The sequence below is a fragment of the Siphateles boraxobius genome, unplaced genomic scaffold, assembly GCF_051911475.1.
Source record: "Siphateles boraxobius isolate OS27281-9 unplaced genomic scaffold, OSU_SipBor_1 8, whole genome shotgun sequence".
NCBI lineage: Eukaryota > Metazoa > Chordata > Actinopteri > Cypriniformes > Leuciscidae > Siphateles > Siphateles boraxobius.
In genome coordinates this window covers 3,005,104-3,031,332 of record NW_027509208.1, presented here as the reverse complement: position 1 = coordinate 3,031,332, position 26,229 = coordinate 3,005,104, and the positions used below count along the sequence as shown (strand labels likewise).

The window sequence follows — 26,229 nt, the reverse complement described above, 5'->3', positions numbered from 1 at the left end:
GTCTCAGATTGGTTTGCATGACGCCCCTGCACTCAGATATACATCACAATAGAGAAGAAAAGCCTATCGCAACTTCTGTTCCTTGCTGACTTTATTATACAAAACATGGGTTACCAAATATTCATTTACAGTAAATTCAGGAACATATTGTTATGGCTTTAGTTAATTAGTTGTATTATTTTCTACTACATTTCAAACATAATCACTGCATGTTTTTCTAAGATTTCAGTTTTTAGTTTTGCCCATTAAATAAAAGATTTATTTACAACACAACACAATGTAAATATATCCATTTTGACAGATTTACAGATTCCTGATACTGTTATCATAAAGAAGGATAAAGATAAAAAAGATAAAGAAGAAAGAGATAAAGAGATATAGAAGAGCTGATGCATGCAGTAAACAGACACTTCACAATACACACGACAGGCCACTAACCAACTGGCCCATCCACGTGTGTTACTTCACCTGGTAATTGTCTGCGCTTCTCAGATCAAAGTTCTACTCTAACTCTGACTTTATTGGTGTGTTTGTAAGTGCACTAAACCCTGTTGTCTTCTCCTGGAGTTAACATGGACTCCGTGTGGAGAATCATTCTCTTCATAGTACTTCTCATGTTAAAGGTATTTTAAACTTTATTATTGTTCATTTTTAAATGTAAAAAACGTCTTGACATTTTGAGTTATGGTAAAGCAAACACATCCAATGAAAATGTATTAATCTAATCTATAATCAATCTATGTTGCAGGCGCATGCCCTTCCAACACAATATGGTACAACATTTTAGACCTTTTAAAGATCATGTTTAATTTGAATTTTATCTTCATAGAGCTTCTTACAAGTTTGTATGCTTTATTAAATACTAGGCAAGGATGCAGATGCAGGTGAATTACGGGAGGACATTCTTGAAATCAATTTAGGTCAGTAGATATTAATTTGTAGAAAAGCAAACAGTTTGCCATACAAGCATAAGTGTTTTACATTCAATACAATCTTATTATACATATATTTTTCAGTTCAATAAGAGAGAAAAATAATAATTTTAAAAGTATCTGAATTTATCCATTTAATTGAAACATTTCAGATTCCCAGAGAGATTTGTTTGAAGGAGATATTGCTGGAGATGTAAGTCTTTCTTTTGAAAACAAATGTCCATTGTCCAAATCTCTACTGCCTTTTGTTTTTATTTTATCATATTTTCTATTCAATATTTTAATTCCTAAAATGAACTCTTATCTTAGCCACGAAGAAATGCAATATTAGATGAAAAAGCAAGATGGGAGTTTCCCATTCCATACATACTCACAGATAGTTTGGGTGAGAATATTTATTATTTTCAAATGCAAAATCAACAAACTGATTCCAGGATGAGAATATTCATATAGCTTCACTTGTTTAGATCTTAATGCAAAAGGAGTGATCCTTCAAGCATTTGAAATGTATCGTCTCAAGTCTTGCGTGGACTTTAAGCCCTATGAAGGAGAAAGCACTTATATTTCTTTCACAAAGCTGGATGGGTAAGTAAAAATCAACCTGGGCTGCTTTTCCCAAAAGCATCGTAAGCCTGCAACTATGCTTTTGGAAAATGCAGTTTTGTTTTTGTCATTGTTACAGATGTTGGTCATTTGTGGGAGATTTAAAGACAGGGCAGAACGTCTCTATAGGGGACAGATGTGACACCAAGGCCATCGTAGAGCATGAACTTCTCCATGCACTGGGTTTCTACCATGAACAATCTCGCTCTGACAGAGATGACTATGTTCAAATCTGGTGGGATCAAATCATTCCAGGTTATTTGCATCGGTTTTTATTATAAAAGTGCATCATGAATCTCTCTTTTAATTTGGTGCAAATTTGTGATTTGCATTGCAAAAATGGGAAAGGATGGGACAAATGCAATGCCTCTCTCCTTTTATCATCCACATTTGTTTAGGAAAGGAGCACAATTTCAATAAGTATGAGGATGATTTTATAACCGATTTGAACACGTCCTATGATTATGAGTCCATCATGCACTATAGGCCTCTGTCTTTCAACAAGGACCCTGATACTCCCACCATAACCACTGCCATCCCTGCCTTCAATAACGTAATAGGACAGCGCTTAGACTTCAGTGCTCTTGATCTGGAAAGACTGAATCGCATGTATGAATGCAGTAAGTTCTGATATTCAACAATTGCCTCAGGCTCTTACAAACATTACATTGACAAATTTTGTGCATGAAAAAACATTCCATACTTTCAGTATTGCCATATCAACTTGGTTTCTTTCAGCTACAACCCACACTCTTCTGGATCAATGTGCCTTTGAGCAGATCAACATTTGCGGAATGATTCAGTATGATGAAGATGATGCTGACTGGGTCCAGACTTTAAGCTCTACAGATGTAAAGGATCACACACTTGGAGGAAACTGCAGAGGTAATTTCAGTTGAACACTTTTGTTTATAGAATAAAGCATCGTCAGGGCTCAACAATAATATATATATATATAAAAAAACTTAAATGATGTGAAATCGTACTTTTTTAAATAATTTTCTTAACTTTTAAAGTGACATAAAATGTAGGCCAAGTATCGTAAGCCATACTCTGAATTTAACCCTTCCAAATTAGTGTTTATACATTAGGAGCAGGGAGCAGTGAGTAGTGAAAACACACACAGCAAACCGTGGACACACACATCCGGAACAGTGGGCATTGCTTCCTTTTGTTGCGGTGCCCGGGGAATAATTGGGGATTAGGTGCATTGGTCAAGGGCACAACAGTTATTTTCTGCCGGTATGGAGAATCGAACCCGCAACATTTGGGTTAACAGTCTGACTCTCTAACCATTGAGCCAATGACTGCCCCTAATTTGGTGTAATTTTGTGGGGAAAAAAATACTGATTTCGAAGACTATCACAAGTTACTCTTAATTTAATAAATTATCTTCTGGATTAGTAAACTAGTTAGAATTTCCTTATTTGACAACAATATTCAATATATTATATATAGCCATTGAATGCCATTTTGCATAAACAATGTTTTATTGTTATTAGATGCAGGCTATTTTATGAAGTTCGACACCGCTAACAAGGTTACGGGACACAGTGCTTTGTTGGAGTCCCGGATTCTTTACCCCAAGAGAAACCGGCAGTGCCTTGAGTTCTTCTACAAGATGACTGGAGACTCTGGTGACCAACTCATAATTTGGGTCAAAAGGGATGATGGAACTGGCACTGTTCACAAAGTCAAAAAAGTTCACACAATCACAGGTCAGTTACGGCCAAACATTACTGTATATGCACTCACGTGTGTATATATATATATATATATATACGTATATATTATCAAATCTCTATAACTATATTAATGCCCAGCTCTAAACTGCTAAAAGCAACCGTAGAGCATGAAGATATTATAAACATTAACATCCTGTTTTTCTATAAAGCTGCTTTGTGCAAACAACTGATTTGTCTCGACTTCTGACAATTGACTCAAAATATCTCTTCTGATAGCCTACTATGATTATGTATTAGATTTTGAATACTGTGCACCTTTTTGATTTCTTAAGGGGATGGGGATGAGTCATGGAAGATTGCACACGTCACTCTAAATGTTAAGGAAAAGTTCCGGTACTTCTTCCAGGGTATTGTTGGCTCCAACAAAACAAAAGGAGGGATCTTTATAGATGACATTACTTTGACTGAGACATCATGCCCAAATGCTGTCTGGAGGATTCAGAACTTCTCCAGCCTCCTTAATACTATCCCACAGGGTGACAGAGTTCAGAGTGCTCGTTTTTACAACTCTGAGGGTTACGCTTATGGAATTAATGTGTATCCAAATGGCAGGAATAACTCCACTGAAGAGTTTGTTGGGATCACTTTTCACCTCTTCGCTGGTGAGAATGATGCAGTATTAGAATGGCCTGCAGCGAATCGGCAGGTCACTATTACGGCTATGGATCAAAATCCAGACACAAGACTTCAAATGTCTAACAGCAGAAGCTTCACCACTGGTGCGTCTGTCTGTCTGTCTGTCTGCCTATCTATTTATTTATCTATCGTTCAGTTCATCCATCTATCCATCTTTGATTTCACATTGCAGCACCAAGGAATTATGAATGATTTAATGACCCCCATTAATCACTCACTAGATGCTGACATGCGGTGGAGTAAACCATCTACGTTTGGAGAATGGGACGAAAGCTGCTTTTGCTTCAGAGGTCCAGAGTTTGGTTGGGTCACTTTCATCTCACACGATCAGCTCCATAGGCGGGACTTCCTCAAGAACGATGACCTGATCATCACTGTTAATTTCGATGGTAATTTTGATCATGCAGAACTGTTTCACCCATCACTATAGTTAGTCTGTTTACAGCTATTGGAATAAATGTTAATTGTTAAAAGTGTGTTTTACTTTAACAACCAGATTTGTCACATCTTGTAAAATCTGAAGTTCCAACCAAGCTCCAACTCTCAAGCAATCCCCAGCCTGCAGGAGAAAGCTTTGAGAGCCCAAAAGTCCGGGTGCCACGAGCGATCAGCGACCCATGTCAGCCAAACCCCTGCCGTAATGGAGGAGCTTGTGTCATACATCAGGGGAGAGCAACATGCAGGTTAGTGCACCAAGATCTGACTGTCATCTCAGCGGGTTTAATTATAAAACCAGTTTGTTGTTTAAGAATGAAAAAAATGCTTGTGTTTGCGTGGCTTATAGTGACAGTTATATGTCTTCTGCAGGTGTATCTCTGGACAGGCCATTGCGTACACAGGAGACACTTGTGAGAAACAGCACTTTGATGGAGGAATTCTGGGAGTTTTGATCGGTGGTGCTGCAGGAACTGTAGCTCTTACTGTTGCCATTATAGCAGTGATCTACAGGCAGAACTAAACCTATTTCATCATATTTGACATCTGAATAACCACTCTGTGATAAGCAAAGTATTTTATTGATGAACCATCTTACAATAGTATGCCCAAGATCTTTCATTAATAATAAAACTTGTGTTATTAACAATCTCATCTCTCCTTTTTTCCATATCCCTTTACATGAAAAATAATCGGTCTAACGAGAAAAAAACCCAAAATTAATTTGTCAAGCTCAAGAATAGTGCATAGATGTGTTAAATTATCTTTGGTCCATCAGATATTTTGTCAGAATTACTAAATAGCAGAAATTTATGTAATAGTTCCATATATTTGGCAAAATAGAATCAGAGCTAAAACTAATTTGATTACAACAAGGTAAGTGCCCACATTTTACATTGCATTTAAAGAGATAGACATTTTCATAGGACGTTTAGAACTGTTTTAAATTAAAGACGACAACAATCAGCTACATATATACAGCAGCACTTTATATTGTTCTTTTAAAAACACAAACACGAACATCTATTATATTTTTTGGATTCTCTTGGTTTGTGCAGTAAGTAAAAAGGGACGACCACAGCCTATACTTTGTTTCAAAGATGTTAAGTCTTTACAAAAATAACTTTTAGGTCTTCACCAAACAGTTGCTTCCTCTCCTCTTTTTGTTTCTGCTGTGGGTTCAGAGGTGTCCTATGTTTTACATGCTCTTTCTGCAATACAAATCAGAAACAGAAATTTTATTAAAGAAAATTTTGTCTTCAAGTTATTTAGCTGCCTTTGAATTGATGAACGTAGTTATTTTCCTGTAAAACTGTTTTAAAACAATCTGTATAAAAAGCTACCTATATAAATAAAAGCGATTTGACTTAAATCTTCCTCACATAATAATTCCTGTTTGTAAATCAAACAAGGGAATTAAACTGTATCAAAAACTTACCTTGTGTGCATTTATTTGTATCAATCGTTTATTTTGCGACAGATGTCGCTGTTGCTTGTTCTTTTCCAGATTTCTGGGAGGCAGGGAGGAAGGGGGGGTTGTTATAATGTTATACTTCATAATGTTATTTAAATATTATTTAATATTTAATAATTAAATAACATTATTATTTTATTTTAACATTATATTTTGTATTTATTATTTGTATTATAATTTTTCACTCAAATGTATTTTTCTCCTAACTTTGCTGTGGCATGGTATTCAATTTTTTTTTAACATGGGTTCCCCAGAACTTACCCCCAGAACTATTTTTAATATTTCATCTCGGACCTGTAGAAAACAAAAGAAACAGGTAAGTGTCCTGTGGTCCTAACTGTACTAAACATCTTTAATGTCAATTCCAATGCATACCCTTTTTTCTGCAAAACATCCAGTCAACAAGATGAAGAACCCCTAGAAGGTATAAATGATACAGAGGCATAAGGTATAAATTATTCAATATATGTCATACTATTTAAAGTGTTATCATTTTCGTGTAGAGCCGGGAATACCTGCAGGGAGTTGACTATGGTGAACGCGTAATGCACTACGTATGTCATAAACTGTGTAAAGTCGTCCATCAGAAACACAAAAATCCCCAGAATCCAAGTCCCACCAAATATAGGTGTGAGAAAGAGAATCACTTTGATTATGCTTTTTGCTGCATCTTTGTCCCCCTTTTTATTGGTCTCAGCTCCAGATGGCTTTAAAACCGTCGCAATGACCACCACCATGGAAGCTATGTTCACCAGCACGATGGTCCCAACTGGAAAGAGAAATGCATGGATGGATCCCTGCATGACTGACTGATAGGTAAGCCAGCATGTTTTCGAGCTGTAATACGGGATGTCACTTGCTTGATCGTAGTACACATATGTAACCGCCACAGTCACTGTTGGACAAACATAGCCAATGGTGAATCCGAGGATCATGTACATCTTTTTCCCAATGTGGCTGAAGACGAAAATGAGTTGGTGGACCAACATGACACTCAGACACAGCATCCAAAAGAACATCGCCAGGAAGAAGTAGTGCTTTGCCACCACCAAAATTAGGCACAAGGTTTCATTTAGGATTGATGGGAAAGAGGAAGCTAAGAAGCTGCAGTCGGCCAAAAGCAGACACAGAGCGATATTGAGGAGAGAAGTGTGCCGGAAATGAGAGAGGCTGGATTTAACTACAGCGCTCCAGACCAAACACTCGATGATGATATAGATGATGAGAGAGCATATAGAGATTCCCAGTCCGACGTACGTGAGCTGATCTAGAAAAGGCATGCTTACTGAATGCTTGGACATGAGCATGGAGAAGGAGGTGAGATGGTTGCATTCACAGTAGACTGTGTTCCCGGGACCTTGAACGTAATCGCAACCTTCGTCTGACCATCTCTCCTCCGAGACGTTCCAAAACACGCATTGCATCGTGGCACTGCTGCCCTCATCATTTGGAAAAGCCAGTCTGATGTTCACCGAAGGCTGAGTGTTGTTCTCAACTGTGCTGGATACGACTATGCTAGGAAACGATGAGTCCTCATAACCCAATTTTGGCAAGCGGTTGGCCAAGCTCTGTAATCCTACTGTTTTCACCATATCTGCTGTTGCATTCAACTCAACTTCCACGTTGAAAACGGTTTTGTTGCAACTGGTGCCGCCTCTGCAGATCTGAAGCTGAATGTTTGAGGAGTTGTAGCCCTCACTGGAGTTTATTCTGATGCTTTTTACAAGGCCTTCTACGGACGACAGATATTGTGAGGCCAGTGAACCACTCTCTTCCTTGTCTCCCCCATCCCAGGTTACGTTCAACATGCTGCTGGCTGATTCGATGAAATCCTTCAAAGAGAACAGATTTTCTACTGAAACAGCAAATATCTCAAAGCAACACATTCTCACTCCCAGCCCGTCACACATTGACGCTTGGTCAGGACCCTTCAGCGTAACTTTTTAACGCACCTGGTACCCCTTTAGCTATTCCATTGCTTTCAATGAGAAACCTTTGGCGTCATACACTGACGGGTTGGGCATTTAATGTTATCGTCATGATGAAATTATATAATTTTGCCATTATGATATGTTGTAGTGTGATTCTCAATTTAACCAGCCAGCATATTTTTATTTACATTTATTTAACTTTTTTATTTACACTATTTAGACATGTTTGAACACATAACCAAACCCCACACCTAAACATACCCATTTGTATATTATATGATATAAAACACAGGATATAACAGGCAGATACTACTACAGGTACAATTTATTCAAAAAGCACAAATATTCAAAGTGTCCCGAGGCCAAACGATTAATTTGTGTGAAGAAAAGACTCAAAGCAATGGAGTACCCTGTGAATCGAAAAATATTTTTTTTCCGCATTAAAGAGTAATGCAGAGGGGTTCTGAACAAGCATCAACATGTGACGAGTTAGGTGTGAGAAAGTGTTGTTCAAAGTATAATAACATTTTGATAATGTTACAGCCTGAGTTACATTTCAGACTTTAACATGATCAGAACCTGAAGATGTAGCTCTCAATATGGGTAGCCTACTTCAAATTTTCTAAATGTTATATAATACTGAATATATGTAATGAAGAATTCAAGTAATAAAAGAATATTGAAAATATCAATTTTTTTTATATTAATTGATAAGTAAGCAGTAGGTAAGGCACGACTTGAGAGGCTGTGCTGTATCATTTGCGGAGTGCCTGCAACCCCTTCAGCCCTAAATTATTCACGAACAGCACTGTCCTCGAGTACCTTATTGCTTTTATAAAACGGTTACCACACAAAGCAAATATTAAGGCCAAAAAATATGTATCAATGCAACTTTCAGGAAGTAGAATCACTAAAAGCCTTCCTTCCGCTCGAAAAAATAGTCCCTGCAACAGAGTTTACATTATTTCTCCATTAGATGGCGGCAAAGACTGTCTTTATGAGTGAGTCAGTCAGTAAAGACTTTTATGGCACTTTTCCATTACCAGTACCAGCTCAACACGAATCGGCTCGACTCGCTTTTCGCTCCGTTTTCCATTACAGTTAGTACCTCCACAATAGTACCTGGTCCTCATAGCGACGCCAAAGGAACTACGCGACACACACCCGCTACCCCCACACACACACACAGGACAATGGAGGAAATCGAGTGTGTGCTGTTTTTGATCTTCGGGATGTGGCTATTTCTCACAGCAAGAAGACAAATGTTGTTTCATGAGAGGCTGAGGGCAGCAAAACGAAACACTGCTGAAAAAAACAGCTCCGTCTGGCGCGTGCAATGATGACGCAGTGAATAGTGACGATTCTCTCTGACCAATCAGCAGTCTGCAGTGTTTTTCACGTCACATTTTAGTATTGCCTCAGCTCGCCTCAGCCCGCTCAGAACCTCGCAGGAGGTGATACGAAAAAAGTACCCGAAAGCAGGTACAGGTACAACTTTTACACAGTGGAAAACCAAACAAAGGCGAGTCGAGTCGACTCGAGTCGAGCTGGAACTGTGTAGTGGAAAAGCGACATTTTTATATTGAAAGGACCGAAAGCAAGACGCAACTGACAAATGGCTAGCGAAACTTAACTGTTAAAAAGGACAAGATATCGCTGCAGACATTCAAACGGATATTTTATTACGAATATAGCACTGACCTGAAGGAAAATGCTATATCTAATGTAAATGCAGGTACACTCGCTTACTCGATCTCTCACAATACTCTAACTACTCTATAAGCTTCAATGAACAAATTACAATATGTGATAACATATGTTTACGTGCTAAGAGTGGTTGCTAGGGGTGTTGTGTAGTGAAACATAGAACAGTTGAATGAAGTGGTCATAGCCTGTTTTATCATGAATAAAACACAGCCATTGACCAATCAGAATGGGAACTAGCTGTTTGATAATAACTAATAATTTGTATTATTTGAATTCCTTATATAATATACTTATTTAATATGTGAGCTGTCAAAAGGGAGTGAAATAGTTGAAATGCTTACTGGAAGAAGGTTCTCGCCTAGTGGCATGTTTACTGATGCCTGTTTCATAGTTTGGAAAACAGTAACTGTAGCTTTGACATCACCAAAACTGTTCTCGTCATCGTCGGATGTGTTGTTTTTCAAACTCTGAAAGATTAACTGAGCGACCTCTTGTGTTGCTCCAAGTCCTTTTTCAAAATCCTGGAGTGAGATAAAAATGAGACATTTTCATATTAAAGACAAACTTCACATGCCACAGTTGTGTAAGGTCACTCAGAATCAGTCAGGTCTATAGATCTGCATACCTTTGCTTGCAAAGCTACATTATTTAGGACTGCTTTAACACACAGAGAGACTTCTTCACCCCATTGTTTCCCATTGCATTTGCGTTTCATTGTGCCCTGTCTCCCTGATGCAATACAGTCTATAACAGCTGTTTCATTATTCTTTGTTTTTGGCCATATTCTCTCTTCAATTACTTCCGCTGCACAAAACAGGTCACTGGCTACAAAACAAACAAACAGACAAACATAAATAAATAGGCCTACAAACATTAGTTTTTTACATTACCAGTCTACATGAGGTTTTGTAGAATGGCATACATTTGCATTAGAATATGAGTTTCAGTACTTACGGTAAATGATTGGTACTCTTATTGAGAGATTTCGCAGCTGATTCAAAGTGTTCTCTAAAATGCAACTGCCCTCAAGCGAACTTGGTTTGCCTTCTGCCAGACAATTAACAGGGAAGTCTGCTGTATACCTGATTATACCACTGCGCTCTGTAAAACATGGGTAACATTTTTACATGTGTTCACAGGTTATGGATAATTGAAATAAACAGCGAACAAATGTATGTGGGCACGCCCAACTCAGGAACTTGGGTATAAAAAATGATCGCCGATCTTCCCAGTGGTAAATACAACTTGAGAGGGCGTTGTCCAATTTTTAACTAGGAAACTCATATTTACGATAACTCTGATATCACGTGAAGGCAGCATAAAACCATAGCTATTTAGTGGCGAATCATACGAATTTTATGTATTTGGAAATACATTTGTGCTACTTGGTAAATTGCTTGATTTTAAAACCTGTCAAATAAATTTTATAGAATAAGTATAAACTTTATGTGATTTGAAGCTTCAGTTGATTATTTGCTCTATGAAAGATAAAAATCAGCTTCATGTGCCATCAAACGGAAGATATATATATATATATATATATATATATATATATATATATATATATATATATATATATATATATATATATATATTAGGGCTGTCACTTTTGTGAAAAAAATCCTGTTCGATTTTTGAGACATATGTGTTCATTGAATCGATTGTAAAATCGATTTTTCCATGTCTAAAGACGTTTCCATTTTCAACACCAAATCACGGACAACTAACAGGCATTAGGACGAACGTAAAGAGGGTTCTTGAGACGCGCACAAGTCAGCAATATTTCTGATGATTTATTGGCTTGAAGTTTTTTTGCACAATGACAAACAGGAGTGCAATTCAAGGATTGAAATGAACACCCGCCAAATTCTGATAAAAATGAACTTTGGCGTGTAACGCTGTCATATCACGAGCCAATTTGGCGTGTTTCTATGTTTACTCACTTTGCTGGGGAAGTTCGTGTAAGCCAAATCTGCGTGGATTTAGCGCAAATACGCAACTTGTGAGTCCTCATCATAGATACTAAATGTCGCCTTGGCTACGGCAGTTCATTGGAACGAATGCGTCAATAGAGCCACCATCTTGAAACAGGGGAACCGCTCATCAGCGTCAATGTAGGAAAAGGTCTAACGGAAATAAAATCACTATAAATCGTCATGAATGCGATTTTCTAGTTGTTTTGGTTCGTTCCAACGGTCAGACATGTATTTATTAGAGTCCAGAGAAATTTTTTTTTTTTTTCAAAATTTCACAATCTTGTGAAATGTAATCCCTTGCTGTCTGGTTTTTAGATTTCGTTCGTGTAAACATCCATACGCAGCACAAAAGTCCGGCATCATCCATTAATTCAGCGTTACCCAGCTACTTCCTATGACAAGACCCCTGTTCCAAGATGGCGGCGGTTTTGACGCATGTTTAGAACTCCAAGGCGACATCTAGTGTTCATATCTATGAGTCCTCATGATATATTAAATACAGCGTATTGCGCAGAATCTGCGCATTTCTGGCTTGCTTGAACACACACGTCACTAAGCAACAAATAACGGCGCGCTTGTTCACTTGCACTGAAGTAATAGCGAATATTAAAAAGCATTTGGTTAACAGAAAATACATTGTTATTTTCTAACATCCTACATGTTCTGTGTACTGTATTGATCTGTCTACCTAAAACACATTTTGGTTAAAAAAAAAGGCAGTTAAAATCGATTCCCTATTTTCGTTTTCGAAACTTGTGTTGGTTGGTCCGATCGATTGTGCAATCGATTTTCGAACGTAAAGTCACAGTCCTAATATATATATATATATATATATATATATATATATATATATATATATATATATATATATATATATACAGCGGTTAAATTGGGCCTGCTCGTTTGCAGTCAGTTGCCTACTGGAAATTATGTCACATAAAATTTGATGAAAGTGGTCCTTTTGAAAAAATATTTCTGACAATAAATTAATGATTTTTGAAATGGCATGTCTATTTTGTCTCGGCCGAGCTGAGATGAGGACAAACGGAACACCACCGTATTCTTGTTCAGCTGCTTATCTCGTTGTCAGTCGACACGGATAAATGTACGCAGCAATATATAATGAATATTCCTGGGAGATACGTAGTTGTCATGTGTAGTATGTGCACCCGACATACGTGCTGGCAGCAGGAAACTTCACTTTGTGTGCCTGCGCCTCGTATACAACGATATAAAGCTTGCAGGACAACTTGGTTGGCATTGTCTTTTAGCGTGAGAAATACACGGTGTGGCGTGTGAACTGGTTGAATTGCGTGTGTCTCACGGCCAATGCGTGAGACTTGAGAACCCTGCTAAATTAAATAACCAAGATTGACCATGTGATTTTTCTCAGGAGATGTTTTGAGCACTTTACTTCAGACACCGGATTATCAGCAAACTGCCTAGAGAACTGCTAGCTGGCTACTCAAAATAAACTAGCAATATATTCAGTCAGCATATTTGTATTTGATCTGTGTGAATTACAGAAGTATAAGACTTGCTAGACCTACATTTAGCTACCAAGCAACCTTTCCACAAGGATAGATTGATTTTATTTTGTGACTTGTGCATATCTTGATGAGAAATGATGCTGTGTGTGTGTGTGTGTGTGTGTGTGTGTGTGTGTGTGTGTGTTTGTGTTGTAGTAGTAGTAAAGAGAGAGAATGGGAGAAGGAAGTGTGTGTGAGGTGGACCTGGTCACCACAGACCCAAATCTTCTCAGCTGTTGCTACTGTCATGTGCTGCACTCTCTTCATGTGGCACATTATGTTTCGCACATTTTATGGGTCACTACATATCATAACAAGGTAATACAATGTGTAATCAAGTTAATGCTAAATGTCCTAAACCTGTTGATACTACAACAATGCAAAGTATATGCTCTTAACCTTGCAGTTTTTCCACATATCATGTAATACTCAATTTCTCCATTTCTTTGCACAAAACTCTCCAGAAAGTGCTATTTAATGGTTTTTTTTAAATCCACTTGATTATAATTATCAATATATATATTGATAATTTAATTACAGCTTTACCTTCTTTAATTGGTGCAGTATTTTCTATACTTCCGAGTTTTAGCCGGGATATGTAGGTTTCAGTACTGTTGTCGATGGAACACGTGATAGTAACTTTGGCGGATGATGCTTCAGAACAATCTGCAGTTTGTGGATTGCTTGTCACATTAATGACTTCTGGCAGCAGTGCAATTTGAATAGGTGCCATGGCCATGTGAGCTACGTTCCCACTGACAAAAAGGCAGCTGTATATTCCTGGAATATCAAAAAATTACTAAAGTCAAAATAATGTAAATGGAACCCTGTTACACTCATGATTGCATTGAACAACACACCTGACCAGAATCCACTTGTCTTCAGAAGTGTGACTGTTGATCTTTCTGTACAAGTATCTGACAGCATTACTTCACTCCCTGGTCCCAGAATCAATGGCACTTCTTCACCTCTTGACATCTGCCACACACACTTGCTCATAGCCTCTATACTGGTACAATTCAGCTGTTGTTTTGAATTATAGCACACTTTTCCTGCGGGTGCCTCTATGAATACCATTCCTGTAAATTACAATAAAATACTGTGATTGTGAAAAGATTGGTAGGAATGGATAGACAGAACAAGTGATGAAAATATTGGTGTGGTTGCAGTGTTTTACCTAGAGACCTAACATTGAGACTGTAAATGGTTGGATCAGTCAATAATGTAGCAATTATACTTTGAACTTTGGAGGTGGCAAACACAGAACTGAGAGACACTGTGAAATTGTGAGCGTATGTAAATGACCCTGTGAGACTGACAAAAGAGGGGAAACATGAGTTTCTCGGTTACAACAACTTTTGCAAGCTAGTTGTTATCAAATGAAGAAATGAAAATAACTATTTCAAGTGGTTAGTATTACTTGATTTACTTTCAAAAAATAAAAATGTAAAATGAAATAAAAATGATGAGAAAAATATCTCACAGGCTGCCTCGCATAGTCAACGAGTTGAAGGCATTTAGCACATTAAACGCATTCTGCAGCTGAAAAACAAATGGGTTAGAATGATGAGTAAGATATTTGTCATAATTGATTAAATAGCCACTCTGCATTAGGGTTTCAAAATCTTTTCAGTAAAGAGATATATTACTTTATTACATGGCACTCTGGAATACTTGATTCATTCTGTCAAGTTCATAGCGCAGCCTACTAATTGCCTCACAAAATGAATCACTCGAAACAACACAGGCTGGCGGCACCTGCTGGTCAAAACATTTATAATGGCACAAACCAACTGCAAATGTTTTCATTAATAACAAGTGTCATGAAATGTATGAAATGTAACCTACAAATAAAAATGCGGTGTTTATGCCATGTAAATAATGCTGCTTTCTAATCGCTCTCGCAATATTTTGATGTCATACACGATTCGATCGGCGGAAGCATATGCGATGTTTGCCAAATAGCCTACACATGTTTCAGAGACCTTTTCATTCAATACTTTGTACTGTTTAATACAGCGTCTGTTTGTACAAGAATAAAGTTCAATATATAGGCCTACTATACTGTCAATGAAGTGAGGTCTATATTGTTTCTCTTATCCATTTTTATTTTGAGAAACATGACACGATATAAAATCGCAACTGGCCTACATGAAAAGAGTTTTTAGCCTACTGTTATAAAACAGATTTGTGAGCATTAGTGGAATTGATACCCTGTTTACACCTGGTATTAAGATGAGCTTTGGTCGATCGGATCACAAGTAGACGAGGGGGCATTCCTGTTTACACCAGGTGTTTTAATCCGTCTCTTTTGTCCACTTTCAAACACATCTGTGATGATTTCTTGGAGGGGATGGTTTATGGGTGGGTAATCGATGGACTTTTTCAGATTTTTTTGATCGTGCGTATGAACGTGCCCGGAGACGACTAAAAAACATACAGAAAGCAGCAGCTTTAGTTTCTGCTCTGACCGCCGCAAGACCACGCCGAACGCTGTGAGTGTGTGTTAGAAATCAGGAATGGTGAGAGAACCAGTGGCGGTTCTAGAGGGGGGGCCAGGGGGGCCCGTGCCCCTGTGACAACAAGCTTGGCCCCCCCTGTGGCCCCCCTAAATGTGGAGTGTGAAATAATTTTTACAAAACTGTTTTTTTGCTATCGTTGTTATCGTTGTATGCGTGTTTTTTTTTATTATTCTATCTTTGTGGATTTGCTTGTTCACGTGACAATTCGCATCACATTCGCGGGAATCGCGGCAGAATAACGTCTGTCTCCTGCACGCGAGAGAGGAGAGAAGGCGAAAGGTGGTAAATGTCAGTTCAGTTGCAAGTTCATTCTTTATGTGCGTATCTGGTGTGCGATGTGTATTGTCTATCATGATATTGTTATCAATGTTTTAACTGTATACGAGGCACTGTGAGCTGACATCGCATTTGTCTCTCGTCCTTTCACTGCTGTGTGCGGTTCATAGGTAGGCTATGTCCCCAAATTAGTTTATGTCTTATATTTATATCATAATATGTTCTTATATTAGAATATCACATCAGCAAGAGTTCCGTTTTCCCGTCCACAATTGCAACTGTGATATTGATCTTATACAACATGCAGTTAAATTAACAATACGTTACCATTGGGCGTTACTTTTTAGACACAATATTGTCAATATTGTTTTCCCTTTATTTCGCCGACTAGAATTTCAAAATGAAACCGTAGCAGAGTTTCAATGCAACAGACAGCGATGATTTCTTGACTGAAATCCGCGATTTGAAGGAAACACTTGCTCCTTTCCCGAATGAATCAGCCGTTTGAACGAATCGGTTGAAAGAATGAATCCTTCAACTCGCTTGTTAAGACTGTGGCTTGCCGCCGCCTACTGGCGGTTTTAGTTTCATTTTTAAAGTACCCTTTAATTAAAACGTTAAAATTAGAAATAATTTCATGTTTAAATATTGATTTAAAAAAAATCTCATAGCTTTATTTATGCAATTGTAAATGGAGTTTAAATATATTAATGCCGCTTCTGTGTCACCTCTAGACTGCACTGCAAACATGGATTTTGATTAAATGATTTAATTTGACTGGTAACAGTGGTACTGTATAATTATTGTATAATTAAGTATTATTGTATAAATAAGTATAATTACTGTATAATTTGAATGTTAGTATTTGACATAAAAGGTGATTCATAACTCTAAAATAAGTTTAGAAAGAATGTCCATATATAGGTGAAAATGCCCCTGGAAATCAATGTAAGGTGGCAAATTAAATTAATTATAAATTAATTAAAAAATTAATTTCGGTCCCTGCTGTTAACTGACCACTGCATAGAATATTAAAAAATATGAATATCTTCGTGAGTCTGCTGTCAACAACAGGCCTAAACCAGCCATGGCACCAGAACAAAAACACAATCAGTAAAATATCATCTAATTATCAACAAAACATTGAAAATATTGAGATATATTTTTGTCAATATTGCACACCCCTAATGTACGGTATGAATTTTGATTTCTTCAGGTTTTAAAAAGCCTTAAATTCGTTTTTAAAAAGTGTGCAGGAACCCTGTAAACGGTTAGTAGTTACAAGTCAGTTATTTTCAGTAAATGAATTAATATGCTTCTTGGTCCCCATTGCTTTTGCTCTATAGTTCTCACCAAAATGAAGAGAAAGAAGGACATCATGTCAATTACAGTTACTGTGACTAATTCTGAATATGTAAGGCAAATGTAAAAATATAATGGAAATGCAAATGCATTGTTGAATGATTATAAACATGGTATTTTGCCTGTAAATGCCTGCAGTGCAGTGCAGAAAATGATATGACAACAATAAGGTCTAAATGCAACTGGCCCCTCTAACAGTACAACTGGCCCCAGCTTGGCCCCCCCAGTTGAAATGGTCTAGAACCGCCACTGGAGAGAACATTATGCTGGGTACGTTTTTCATCTCCAAACTAAACTTGGGTCTTTAGCAGACAAAGTTTTAATTCTGTTTGTCTAGCGCTTCCCATAGGGTTAGGTCAGTAGACGGTCTTTTGCGGCTGTTTAATCACGTGAGCGTTTACACTACGAAATCAGTCTGGTCGAATGCGTTTACAACTACTTCTAGAAGTGGTCGAAAGTGGACAAGCTCAAAAAGTAATACCAGGTGTAAACGGGGCCTGAAAGTGTGAGAATAAACACAAAACACACGTGATCGCTGTCATGCAGTGAATCTGTCCAATTGTGGAACAGCTGTGTTCATACAGCCGCTCTTGAGAAGCTGCTCAGAACGAACCAGCCGGTTGCTCTAGAATCGCTCTCGTGAAAATTACGTAGTTACGAAAATTAGTAGCTCTCAGAAAATTATGAATTTACACTAGTTGCAAGATATACAAGCACATGAAGGCTTTTTACAGTTCAGAATTGTTACGGTAATTTCAACAAGGGGTAATAATAAAAGTATAAAGTTTCTGGAAAATTTTTATTCTTTTTTGTGCAATGCTTGTTTTGTGTGTAATTGGACAGGGCTTGGCAAAATAGTTCAATTAGAAGCAATTAAATATGATTCTCCTTTTTGTATCGTTCACGCATAAGTATTAAACTTATAAAGCTAGTTAAAAATGAACCTACAAGAACAGTTAAAACCATTAGTTCCCTTTCAGTCGATAATGTTGTAGTCGACGTCGACTGAATGGGTATCGCGTCAGAGAGCCTATCATCTTCGAGTACTATTGAACGAGCCAATGTAATTGGCGTGCGTGAATCGCATCACACACTCCGCCCCCGCGGCACGGGTATAAATACGGAAGTGGATGCACGCACTAGTTGCCTTTCTCTTCGGAGCCGATCGTTTGATCGCTCTGAGAGTGCTGTTGTTTACAACGAGCGAGTGTGTCAGTGTTCTTCAGGAAGACTCTCCCAGTGCTGGTGTTCTACAGCGCGAGTGTTGCGATGATCACGAGCTTTGAGCTCTCAACTGCTGTTTTAACAGCAACAAATTTCTAAATGTTTGTGTGTGTTGACGGCTGGTTAGAGGGCGGAAAAGTGAGTGCTTCACTGTTACAGTTCTCTGTTTAGTGTTGCAGCGGTCATTCCCCTGTGTGCTCCGGCACTGGTTACGGTCCTATTTTCTGAAAGAGCAACACGGGTGCATTTGCGTCTTTTTAAGATGTAATTCCACCTGTGCGGTTCTGGATGCGATCGTTCCCTTTTCCTCTCTGATGGTCACAATTGTTGCATCACTTGTTTGGGCTATAACTTTATATGAATATAAATATGTATGCATATGTGCTTATTTGTTCAGCATGCTGAGGCAGTTTTTGTGCGAGTCCCCATTGCCATGCCCCACCCCCGGGTGCCGTGTGGGATGGGTGATCGGAGGATAGTGATGGATGTCTCGCCCGGTAACCATTCCCTGTGGGCTCCTCACTCCTCCATCACTTCGCAGCCGATGGAATTCCTGTTGAGCATACTGGTCCCTCTGTAATGGACTGATCAGCTGTTTCAATGGGGGTTCCCCCTGAGGATAAGATGTCGATAGCAGCGTCGGAGGGTGAGCTGGCCTCTGGAAATGACGACTTGGCTGTTTTATCTCCCTCCGGGAGTGTAACGTTGCCCAAGCCAGATCCAGAAATGTCAGCTATGCTGAAACGGGCCGGCGGGGCTGCCGGGCTCGAGTGGAACCTCCACCGTGTCCCGTTCAGTCTCGGTTGGAATCTGGAGTTTGGTATCTTGGGGGTGGCCGCGCTGGTTCTCAGCTCGCCGCCCCAGTGCCTTTCTTTCCCGAAATGCATGAAGAGCTTATCAGGTGGTGAACAGTATCTTTCTCTGCCAGAAACTGCCTGAATAGCTTTTCCCCCTCACTACCCTTGATGGAGGAACGGTGAAGGGTTGCGAGGTGTCCCTCCATTGGAATGGTCTGTCGGCCGCTGCCTTTAGGGGGGATCCTCGTCTCCCCCCTAAGGGCCTGTGAGTTTTCGTCCGTTCCGACGGGCAGAGCTTACAAAGCCGTTGGGCAAGCCGCTTCCTCTTGCATCCCATGGCGTTGCTTCAGGTCTGTCAGGCCAGGGCACCCATGGCATGCACAAGGGTAACCCAGACCGTGCGCTCATAGGTGAGCAACGCACTGCATCCGACCTCGCCCTCCGGGACACAAGTGTCGTAGCGTGCGTGATTGTTCTGGCGATGTCCACCTTAGTGGTCCAGGAGCGCCATCGTTGGCTCAGCCTGGTTGATATGGCGGATGCGGACAAGGTTCGGTTCCTGGTCTCCCCAATTTCCCAGCCTGCTGGGCCTCCGCAGCAGCCAGTGTTGAGCAGAAATGCTCCTGTTGCTCAGTGAAGTTCTTCGCACTCAAGTGTTGAGCAGAGATGCTCCTGTAGCTCAGTGAGTTTATCACACTCAAGTGCAGAGCAGAAAATGCTCCTGAAGCTCAGTGATCTTCACATGTTGTGTTGAGCAATGCTCCTGTCTTTTTGTGCCCGTCGCTTGCACCTATTGTGCCAAGTCAGGTGGGAGCAGGTCTTCATAGTTGCCCCTTATTGGCCCAACTAGACCTGGTTCCCATCGACAGCCTTCCTGACTTCCCCTGAACACTTTTTCAGGGACGGGGCACGATGGCACCTGCGGTCTACCCCTGGAGATTCCGGGCGGTCTTACATCTGCACGCGGAGGTTCAGGTGGCTATCACAGGGAAGGTATGCATATGTGCACCCCCTAGAAATGGGTAGCGTGCTTACGCCTTTAGAAGTGCAACCTAGTCGTTGAGTGCGTCTTCTCTCCAGAGGAGATCCTGAAAGCTTTCGATCACTTCAGTGCTCTCTTTCCTGCAAGATGGGTTGGAGTAGGCTGTTTTCCTTTACCCTCAAAATGATGTTGTCGGTGTTTAAACAACGCTCATCGTGATGCAGAAGTATGGAGAAGCACGTCCTGATCGTCAGGTTCCTGAGGAGCAAGGTAATGTAAATCCTTGGGTCCCTCTTTATCCTCTTGGGCCTTATCTCTGGTGCAACTGCACTGCAGAGACCGCCCCTGAGCCACTGCACGCAGTGAGTTAAAAATTCTGTTATATCAGTTCTCCTGCTCACGTGGTCTCTACTAGAGGGTAGGGACTTGCTTGCTTTCGGTCAACGTATTGTGCCTGGAGTTCGGGCCGGCTAACTCTCACAAGCTGAGACCCCGGCTCGGATTGTGCCCAAGGTTCCTACCTCTCCCGTAATAGGAGCAGGTGGTGAGCCTGCAAGCACTGCCCCGGAGGAGGCAGATCCAGCCCTGGCTTTCTCTGTCCGTTCGCTTATAGCGGTTAGACGTGTACAGAAAGCAAGCCATAGACCTCAGACCATCTCTACAAATATCTGTTAGGAATTCAGCAGAGAGGGAAGGCTGTTTCCAAGCAAAGTTGGCCACTTAGTGCTTGCTTTCATTTCGGTAAAAATTCCGAGATGCAACATGTCCACTTATGTGTTGAGCTCCTCTATGATGAGTGTAAAGTGCTCCGCCTGGGCGTTGACGATATGCTTTGCTAAACAGATTCTAGAGTTGGGGGCTGGACGACACCTAGTTGAAGTGCTGCTTCCTGTGGGCTCCCTTCTCATGAAGCGAGTTTCACCGTGAGCCCGGTTCAAGTATAGGCTTGCTGCGCCATTCCCCTCCTATGGACTGGATACGTGCGCCTTTCTACTCCAGTTGAGTTCCCTTAAAATTGAACCCTGTTGAGTTCCTCCACACCCCTCCAACGTCGGACGTGCGGAATGTCTGGTGTTAGGCCTACCACTTGTAAGCAGTGTGGAACCTGTGTTAGGCTGGGTCCATATGTTGCGGTCCCTACGGCAACCCCATATGTGTATTCTTCCACGATACGGCGAGCCGTGTCTTCCCTCGGCAGAGTCTCCATATGTTATACTGCCCGGTCATCCGCCCAGTTCATATGTGTATTTTCCACATTTACCCCCCTTTGGGTAGGATGTGCTTCCGCAGCGTCCCTTCCTTTCAATGTACGGGAACACTTTCCCAGTGGTCCTTTAGGAACAGCAGTGGCTTCCCTGGCCTAAGCCTTGTCCTTCCCCGCCTTAATTGCGGGGGCATCAGGAGGCTTTTGTCTAGGCACTGGAAGGTGGCAGCTTTAGTGGCGCTTTCAAAGGTTATCCCCATTCAGTCGACGTCGACTACGTCCTCTGTTCCCTCCTTCAGGGAACGGTGGGTTGCATACGCAACCAGGACGTTTCTGTTTCTTTGAGCCGCTATACAAAAGCAGTCCGCCATATTGTAATGGTCAAAGCCGGTCCGTGAACGTTCAAAAGCTATAGCTGACTTAGTTTAACCGTATTTATATGCATGTATGAATAGGCTACAATAGACTTCAGCAGATAATTTTCATAGGATTTAATTGATCATTAATTTTAGATAATTCTGCATTTGCTAAAAATATTGCTTACCAAAGTTTAAAACCCCTGTAATATTTGGGTTAATAGAAATAAAACAACACTAACAAAGAAACTAACATTCTCATCTGTGAAAGGTTATCCCATTTCTCCAGGAATTTAAACCTCTGCGGTTTTTAAGCAGAGTCTGCGTAATGTTGTGGCATCTTTGAAAACGCATTGATTTTTTACTGTGAGTAATAACAACATCTGAAATGTTGACCGTTCCAAGGTGGCGGATGTGTCAACCTATCTGGAGCTGTCGAATGTGGAATCTACATACAGGCTATATGATTAATGCTGCTTTCATGTCCTATCGAAAATTGTCCCCTCCACTAGGTTTAAAGTTTATGGCACGCACAACCAAGGAACCTGGATATCAAAATGATCCCTGAGATTCTCAGTGGTAAAAAGGATTTGAGAGGTTGTTCATGTCCAATTTTTATCTAGGAAACTCGTAACGTGAAGGCAGCATATAGGTTCAAGTAGTAGTGTTTGAAAGCGCCCATCGCTAATAATATTGACACTGTATTCAAGTTGTTGTATGCTATTTTATTCATAGCAGTAGAATTATACCCTAAAACAATTTCACTAATTTCATTTAAAACCAACATTGTGATCAGTTCTATTTATTTGAAGAATAGGCGTGTAATAAGCAGGATAACGCACAGTCAGTGGATCGGACATTACTGCAAAATAAATTAAAATACGTTGGCGCCCTATAAGGACCGTCTGACTGTACGTTATCCCTTACATATTTAATATTATCAAATGAGTAGATGCATACGTACCATGGTTCCGACTGTTGAGGAGCTACCAGTGAGCATGCCAATGAGTGAAACTATAAGGATCGCAGCAGTGAAACAATCATAAATGTTGTTCAGAGGTTCACTCGTGCAAATTATGAATGGTCTTACTGGCTTTAACTTAAATGACAACTTACCATTCACTTTGGGCAGACACAGAGGCGTGAAGTACGATATATTTGCCACACATTTATCCACGTTGCAGCATATATTTACAGAGTCACACACAAAATTGCTCCAAACATAGTCTGGTCCACACCAGCATGTTGTATTTTGGCCAACTATTTCACACTCTACAACACATTATCACATAATATCACACACTTTACAGCATATTTATTCTATTTTGAAATGTAATTTGACAGGCTGGTTTAATGATACTGTACATTTCACATAGACTTTATTAAAACTGATTACAATCTAGATCAGAAAAAAAAAACCTGTTACATCTCTTACCTGCTGCAATTTCAGCATTTGTGATAGTTACCCCTGTTGTATCTAGAACGGTTCCTATAAGTCCAGGCAGGTGGTCTGCAACATTTAAAGTTTTATTCCCCTCAATCATGACCTCTGCCCAATGGGTCACATCTATGGACTCTGAAAACATAAAATGCAAAATTATAAATTTGCTACTTGCTTTATTTGTGTTTGATGTAACTTTATATATAGTTTGTAGATTTTAAAACAAGATATATTTTTTAATTATTATTGTGGAAAGGACTGTGTCTGGTGAAATTAAAACTTACCCACATGTGAAGTCTGTTGGGTAACAGAAGAAGATAGTCAGTACTTTTGTTTGCTTCTGCTTTTTTTTTAGTAAACAAATGATCATGATGCGTAATGACAAGAACGGGATTCTTATGTGTTTGAAAATATTATACAGCATAGACAATATATTTAAATAAATTAGTAGTTTGTAGAAGATGACTATGATGTTTAAAAATTAATTTAATACCAAGATCAACAGTCAGATCAGCGGAAATATGAATTTGGAGGGTGGTTATGCAGTATGTGGCATTCAGGCGATTACTATTCGTTTTAATTAGGATGAAATCTGTATATTTCCTTTATGAATTTACCTGGCTAAAAATGAACAGTGCAGCAAAAAGCAGCATTCCTGCACCAGACAGTGTCTTGATCCTATTAGGAAGATTGCATTGAATTCTTTAAAAGACAGCCAAAATGTATGCCTACCTCTAAAAGAAACTTAAAAGTGAAAACTTTTCCTGCAATTTTGTGAAATTGTTTGCACAAATATCTATTATTCAAATTCTAACTATATAGTATAACACTATAAACTGTCCACGTCATCTCTTACTTAATAAACATCATCAAACCACAAAACAGCAACAAACTTCAACAAAGCTACAGTGCTGCCTTTCAGAACACCAGCGAAATACATTCACAAGTGGCATTTCCTTTCAATGACTGTCACAGAACCTGAACAAAGAAGATCTTACATTAAAAAAAATCTACATTTGTTTGAAGATAAAAAACACACACAATGAGGATTACAATTTTTTGGTGAACTGGTTATTCTATGAACATCGAAATTATAGTATATATAGTAAGATGAGAGTATGTATATTGTGAGATAGATTATTTTTTAACTCCATACATTTAATAATCGTATTTAACTGCTGTACCTTTATAATAGACAAAAGAATATATGGACATACAAACCAATAACTAAATAAATACTGACCTTACAGTCTGCATTTTAAAAGAGAGGATCAGCACGTTTTAAGCAATGCTATCTGTCATAATAACATGTTCCCTGTGAAGAACCAGTTTCTTGAGTGGAATGGGGTGCTGAATGAGAATTAGGGAAAGTTGACGAATGCAGTGGGGGTGGCGAAAACTAATTTACAAAGCTCTCTCACACATTTGCATTTTACAATCCTCAAGTCCATAGGCCACCTGGATAAGTTAGCACACCATAGTCATAGCTTCAGACTTTCCATTGAGATTTGGCTAACAAATGTAGCTCAGAGATGCATGCCTGCCTTGTCCAACTATGTTTGGTTAAATTGTCATTTGTGGCTGATTTAGATAAATCATTTTCATGTTTAAACCTGCAGTACTTTCAGAAATAAGATGTTTAGAAAGAAGTTCGGTAACACTTTATTTTACAGTGTCCTTGTTACATATGTTACATGTACTTACCGTGGTAAAAAGAGTAAATTATGCTTATTACATGTAACTAACCCTCATCCAAAACCTAATCCTACCCTAACCCTAGTAAGTACATGTAGTTAATAATTATTACTCAGTACTTAAATATATAATTACACTGTAACAATGACACCTTAAAATAAAGTGACCTGTGTAAGTTTTGCTGTTTCTGAATGATGAATATCAGGTGGGAGGTATATAAAATTGTTCCAATTCAGGCTTTCAAATTGTGTGAAATGATTATAGACACAACTGAAAACTTTTTTGTTTATTGGAAATATACTAAAAATTGCCCACTTCTGCACACCGTAAGTAAAAGTAAAAGTAAAACCCTGAATTTTGATATTTCCAATCTGAAAAATTATCTTTGCACTCAGTTTAATGGTGTTAACACTAATATAAAAATATTGTATATTTTCTTTCATTTGTTGTTTGAAACCCCGGTGATATTGTTATGTTTTCCCGTTATTCTGACCACTATCGCATCCAGCTCATCTAACCCACACATGACTATGGTAATATGTGGTAACACACAGTGACCATGTTTATTCAGCCTGAGGTGAAATTACTGCGCCTCATCATTTCTGTGTGGAGGAGAACATGAATCTGGACTGTTGCATAATGTTATGAAAGGCAATTAAAAATGATTATAAGTGAATTAAAAGCATAATAATAAACATGTACCAGTATTAATGTGTATGTTTTCATCATGATTTCAACATAATTACATAAATTTAGTTAAACATTTCATAAAAGTCGAGGTTTTAAAAAGATTTATTATTAGGGAACACACTTGCAAATTAGTGTCTTGTTTTCTTCATAAGTATTTGTTTGTTAAATAAGCATCCATGGAAATGTATCTGTTTTGCATGCTCATTCAAAATGAGGAAACATGCCCATAAAGGTTTAATTCCATTGAAAGAACCAGGTAAAATCATTCATATATTTCCTATTATTTTCTATTCCTGTTCTATTTATAATGTTGAAAGGCAATGTAGCATTCTATTCAAAGTCACAACATTCTTTGGTGACAAAGCTAAATGAGAATATCTGTTTTCCTATTGATACTTCATTTATTCATTTTTAACTCTTTTCTGTTTTAATTCTCAGCTTCTACAATAGTAATAGCTTGTACATTAAAGAATAAAAACATTGCAATGATCATCTTCTAAATGTGTAAACACACATAAAAGGCACACAGCAAACATTTAGAAAATTCACACTGTGTGCCCATATTCAAATTAAAATCTGCTGTTGATTGGTGCTTATTAGAACAGAGACTGTCAAGGAAGTAATTAACCAATAGTAACCATAAGCACTTAAAGGACAATTCCGGCCAAAAATGAACCTAGGGCTAAATAACACAAGGGTACAGAGTCGACCG

At 39.0% G+C, this 26,229-nt stretch overlaps 2 protein-coding genes across 3 annotated transcripts; one reads left to right on the top strand and one right to left on the bottom strand.

The window, feature by feature from the left end:
• The first annotated feature begins 572 nt into the window (after positions 1-572).
• mep1a.2 (meprin A, alpha (PABA peptide hydrolase), tandem duplicate 2) lies at positions 573-4,956 on the top strand. Its single transcript, XM_077220205.1, has 14 exons — positions 573-623; positions 749-773; positions 867-920; positions 1,085-1,125; positions 1,242-1,317; positions 1,400-1,517; positions 1,615-1,790; positions 1,934-2,155; positions 2,274-2,420; positions 3,038-3,253; positions 3,553-3,999; positions 4,138-4,305; positions 4,413-4,599; positions 4,724-4,956. Exons 1-14 carry the CDS (start codon positions 573-575, stop codon positions 4,872-4,874), a joined length of 2,079 nt encoding a protein of 692 aa, XP_077076320.1. The 3' UTR covers positions 4,875-4,956.
• Positions 4,914-24,514, bottom strand: adgrf3b (adhesion G protein-coupled receptor F3b). Of its 2 annotated transcripts, none has more exons than XM_077220204.1 (17): positions 24,376-24,514; positions 23,750-23,810; positions 23,127-23,267; positions 22,808-22,963; positions 22,656-22,705; positions 14,452-14,510; positions 14,146-14,282; positions 13,829-14,047; positions 13,515-13,748; positions 10,418-10,564; positions 10,089-10,288; positions 9,805-9,984; positions 6,341-7,657; positions 6,201-6,242; positions 6,087-6,119; positions 5,790-5,862; positions 4,914-5,562 (listed from the first exon to the last, which is right to left on the bottom strand). In XM_077220204.1, exons 3-16 carry the CDS (start codon positions 23,233-23,235, stop codon positions 5,818-5,820), a joined length of 2,928 nt encoding a protein of 975 aa, XP_077076319.1. In that variant the 5' UTR covers positions 23,236-23,267; positions 23,750-23,810; positions 24,376-24,514; the 3' UTR covers positions 4,914-5,562; positions 5,790-5,817. The 2 variants fall into 2 exon arrangements, with proteins under 2 accessions (XP_077076319.1, XP_077076318.1); XM_077220203.1 differs by lacking the exon at positions 24,376-24,514 and adding an exon at positions 23,417-23,429 and having other exon boundaries at positions 23,750-23,806.
• Between the last annotated feature and the right edge of the window lie 1,715 nt (positions 24,515-26,229).

Excerpts from the sequence above, each read along its gene's own strand:
- mep1a.2 (XM_077220205.1), top strand. The coding sequence starts at position 573 with ATGGACTCCGTGTGGAGAATCATTCTCTTCATAGTACTTCTCATGTTA. Across the intron at positions 1,518-1,614 it reads TCTTTCACAAAGCTGGATGG|ATGTTGGTCATTTGTGGGAG; the intron begins GTAAGTAAAAAT and ends TCATTGTTACAG. Across the intron at positions 4,600-4,723 it reads CAGGGGAGAGCAACATGCAG|GTGTATCTCTGGACAGGCCA; the intron begins GTTAGTGCACCA and ends TGTCTTCTGCAG.
- adgrf3b (XM_077220203.1), bottom strand. The coding sequence starts at position 23,785 with ATGCTGCTTTTTGCTGCACTGTTCATTTTTAGCCAG. Across the intron at positions 14,283-14,451 it reads TTGACTATGCGAGGCAGCCT|TCTCACAGGGTCATTTACAT; the intron begins GTGAGATATTTT and ends CTCTTTTGTCAG. Across the intron at positions 10,289-10,417 it reads AAGAGTACCAATCATTTACC|CCAGTGACCTGTTTTGTGCA; the intron begins GTAAGTACTGAA and ends TTTGTTTTGTAG.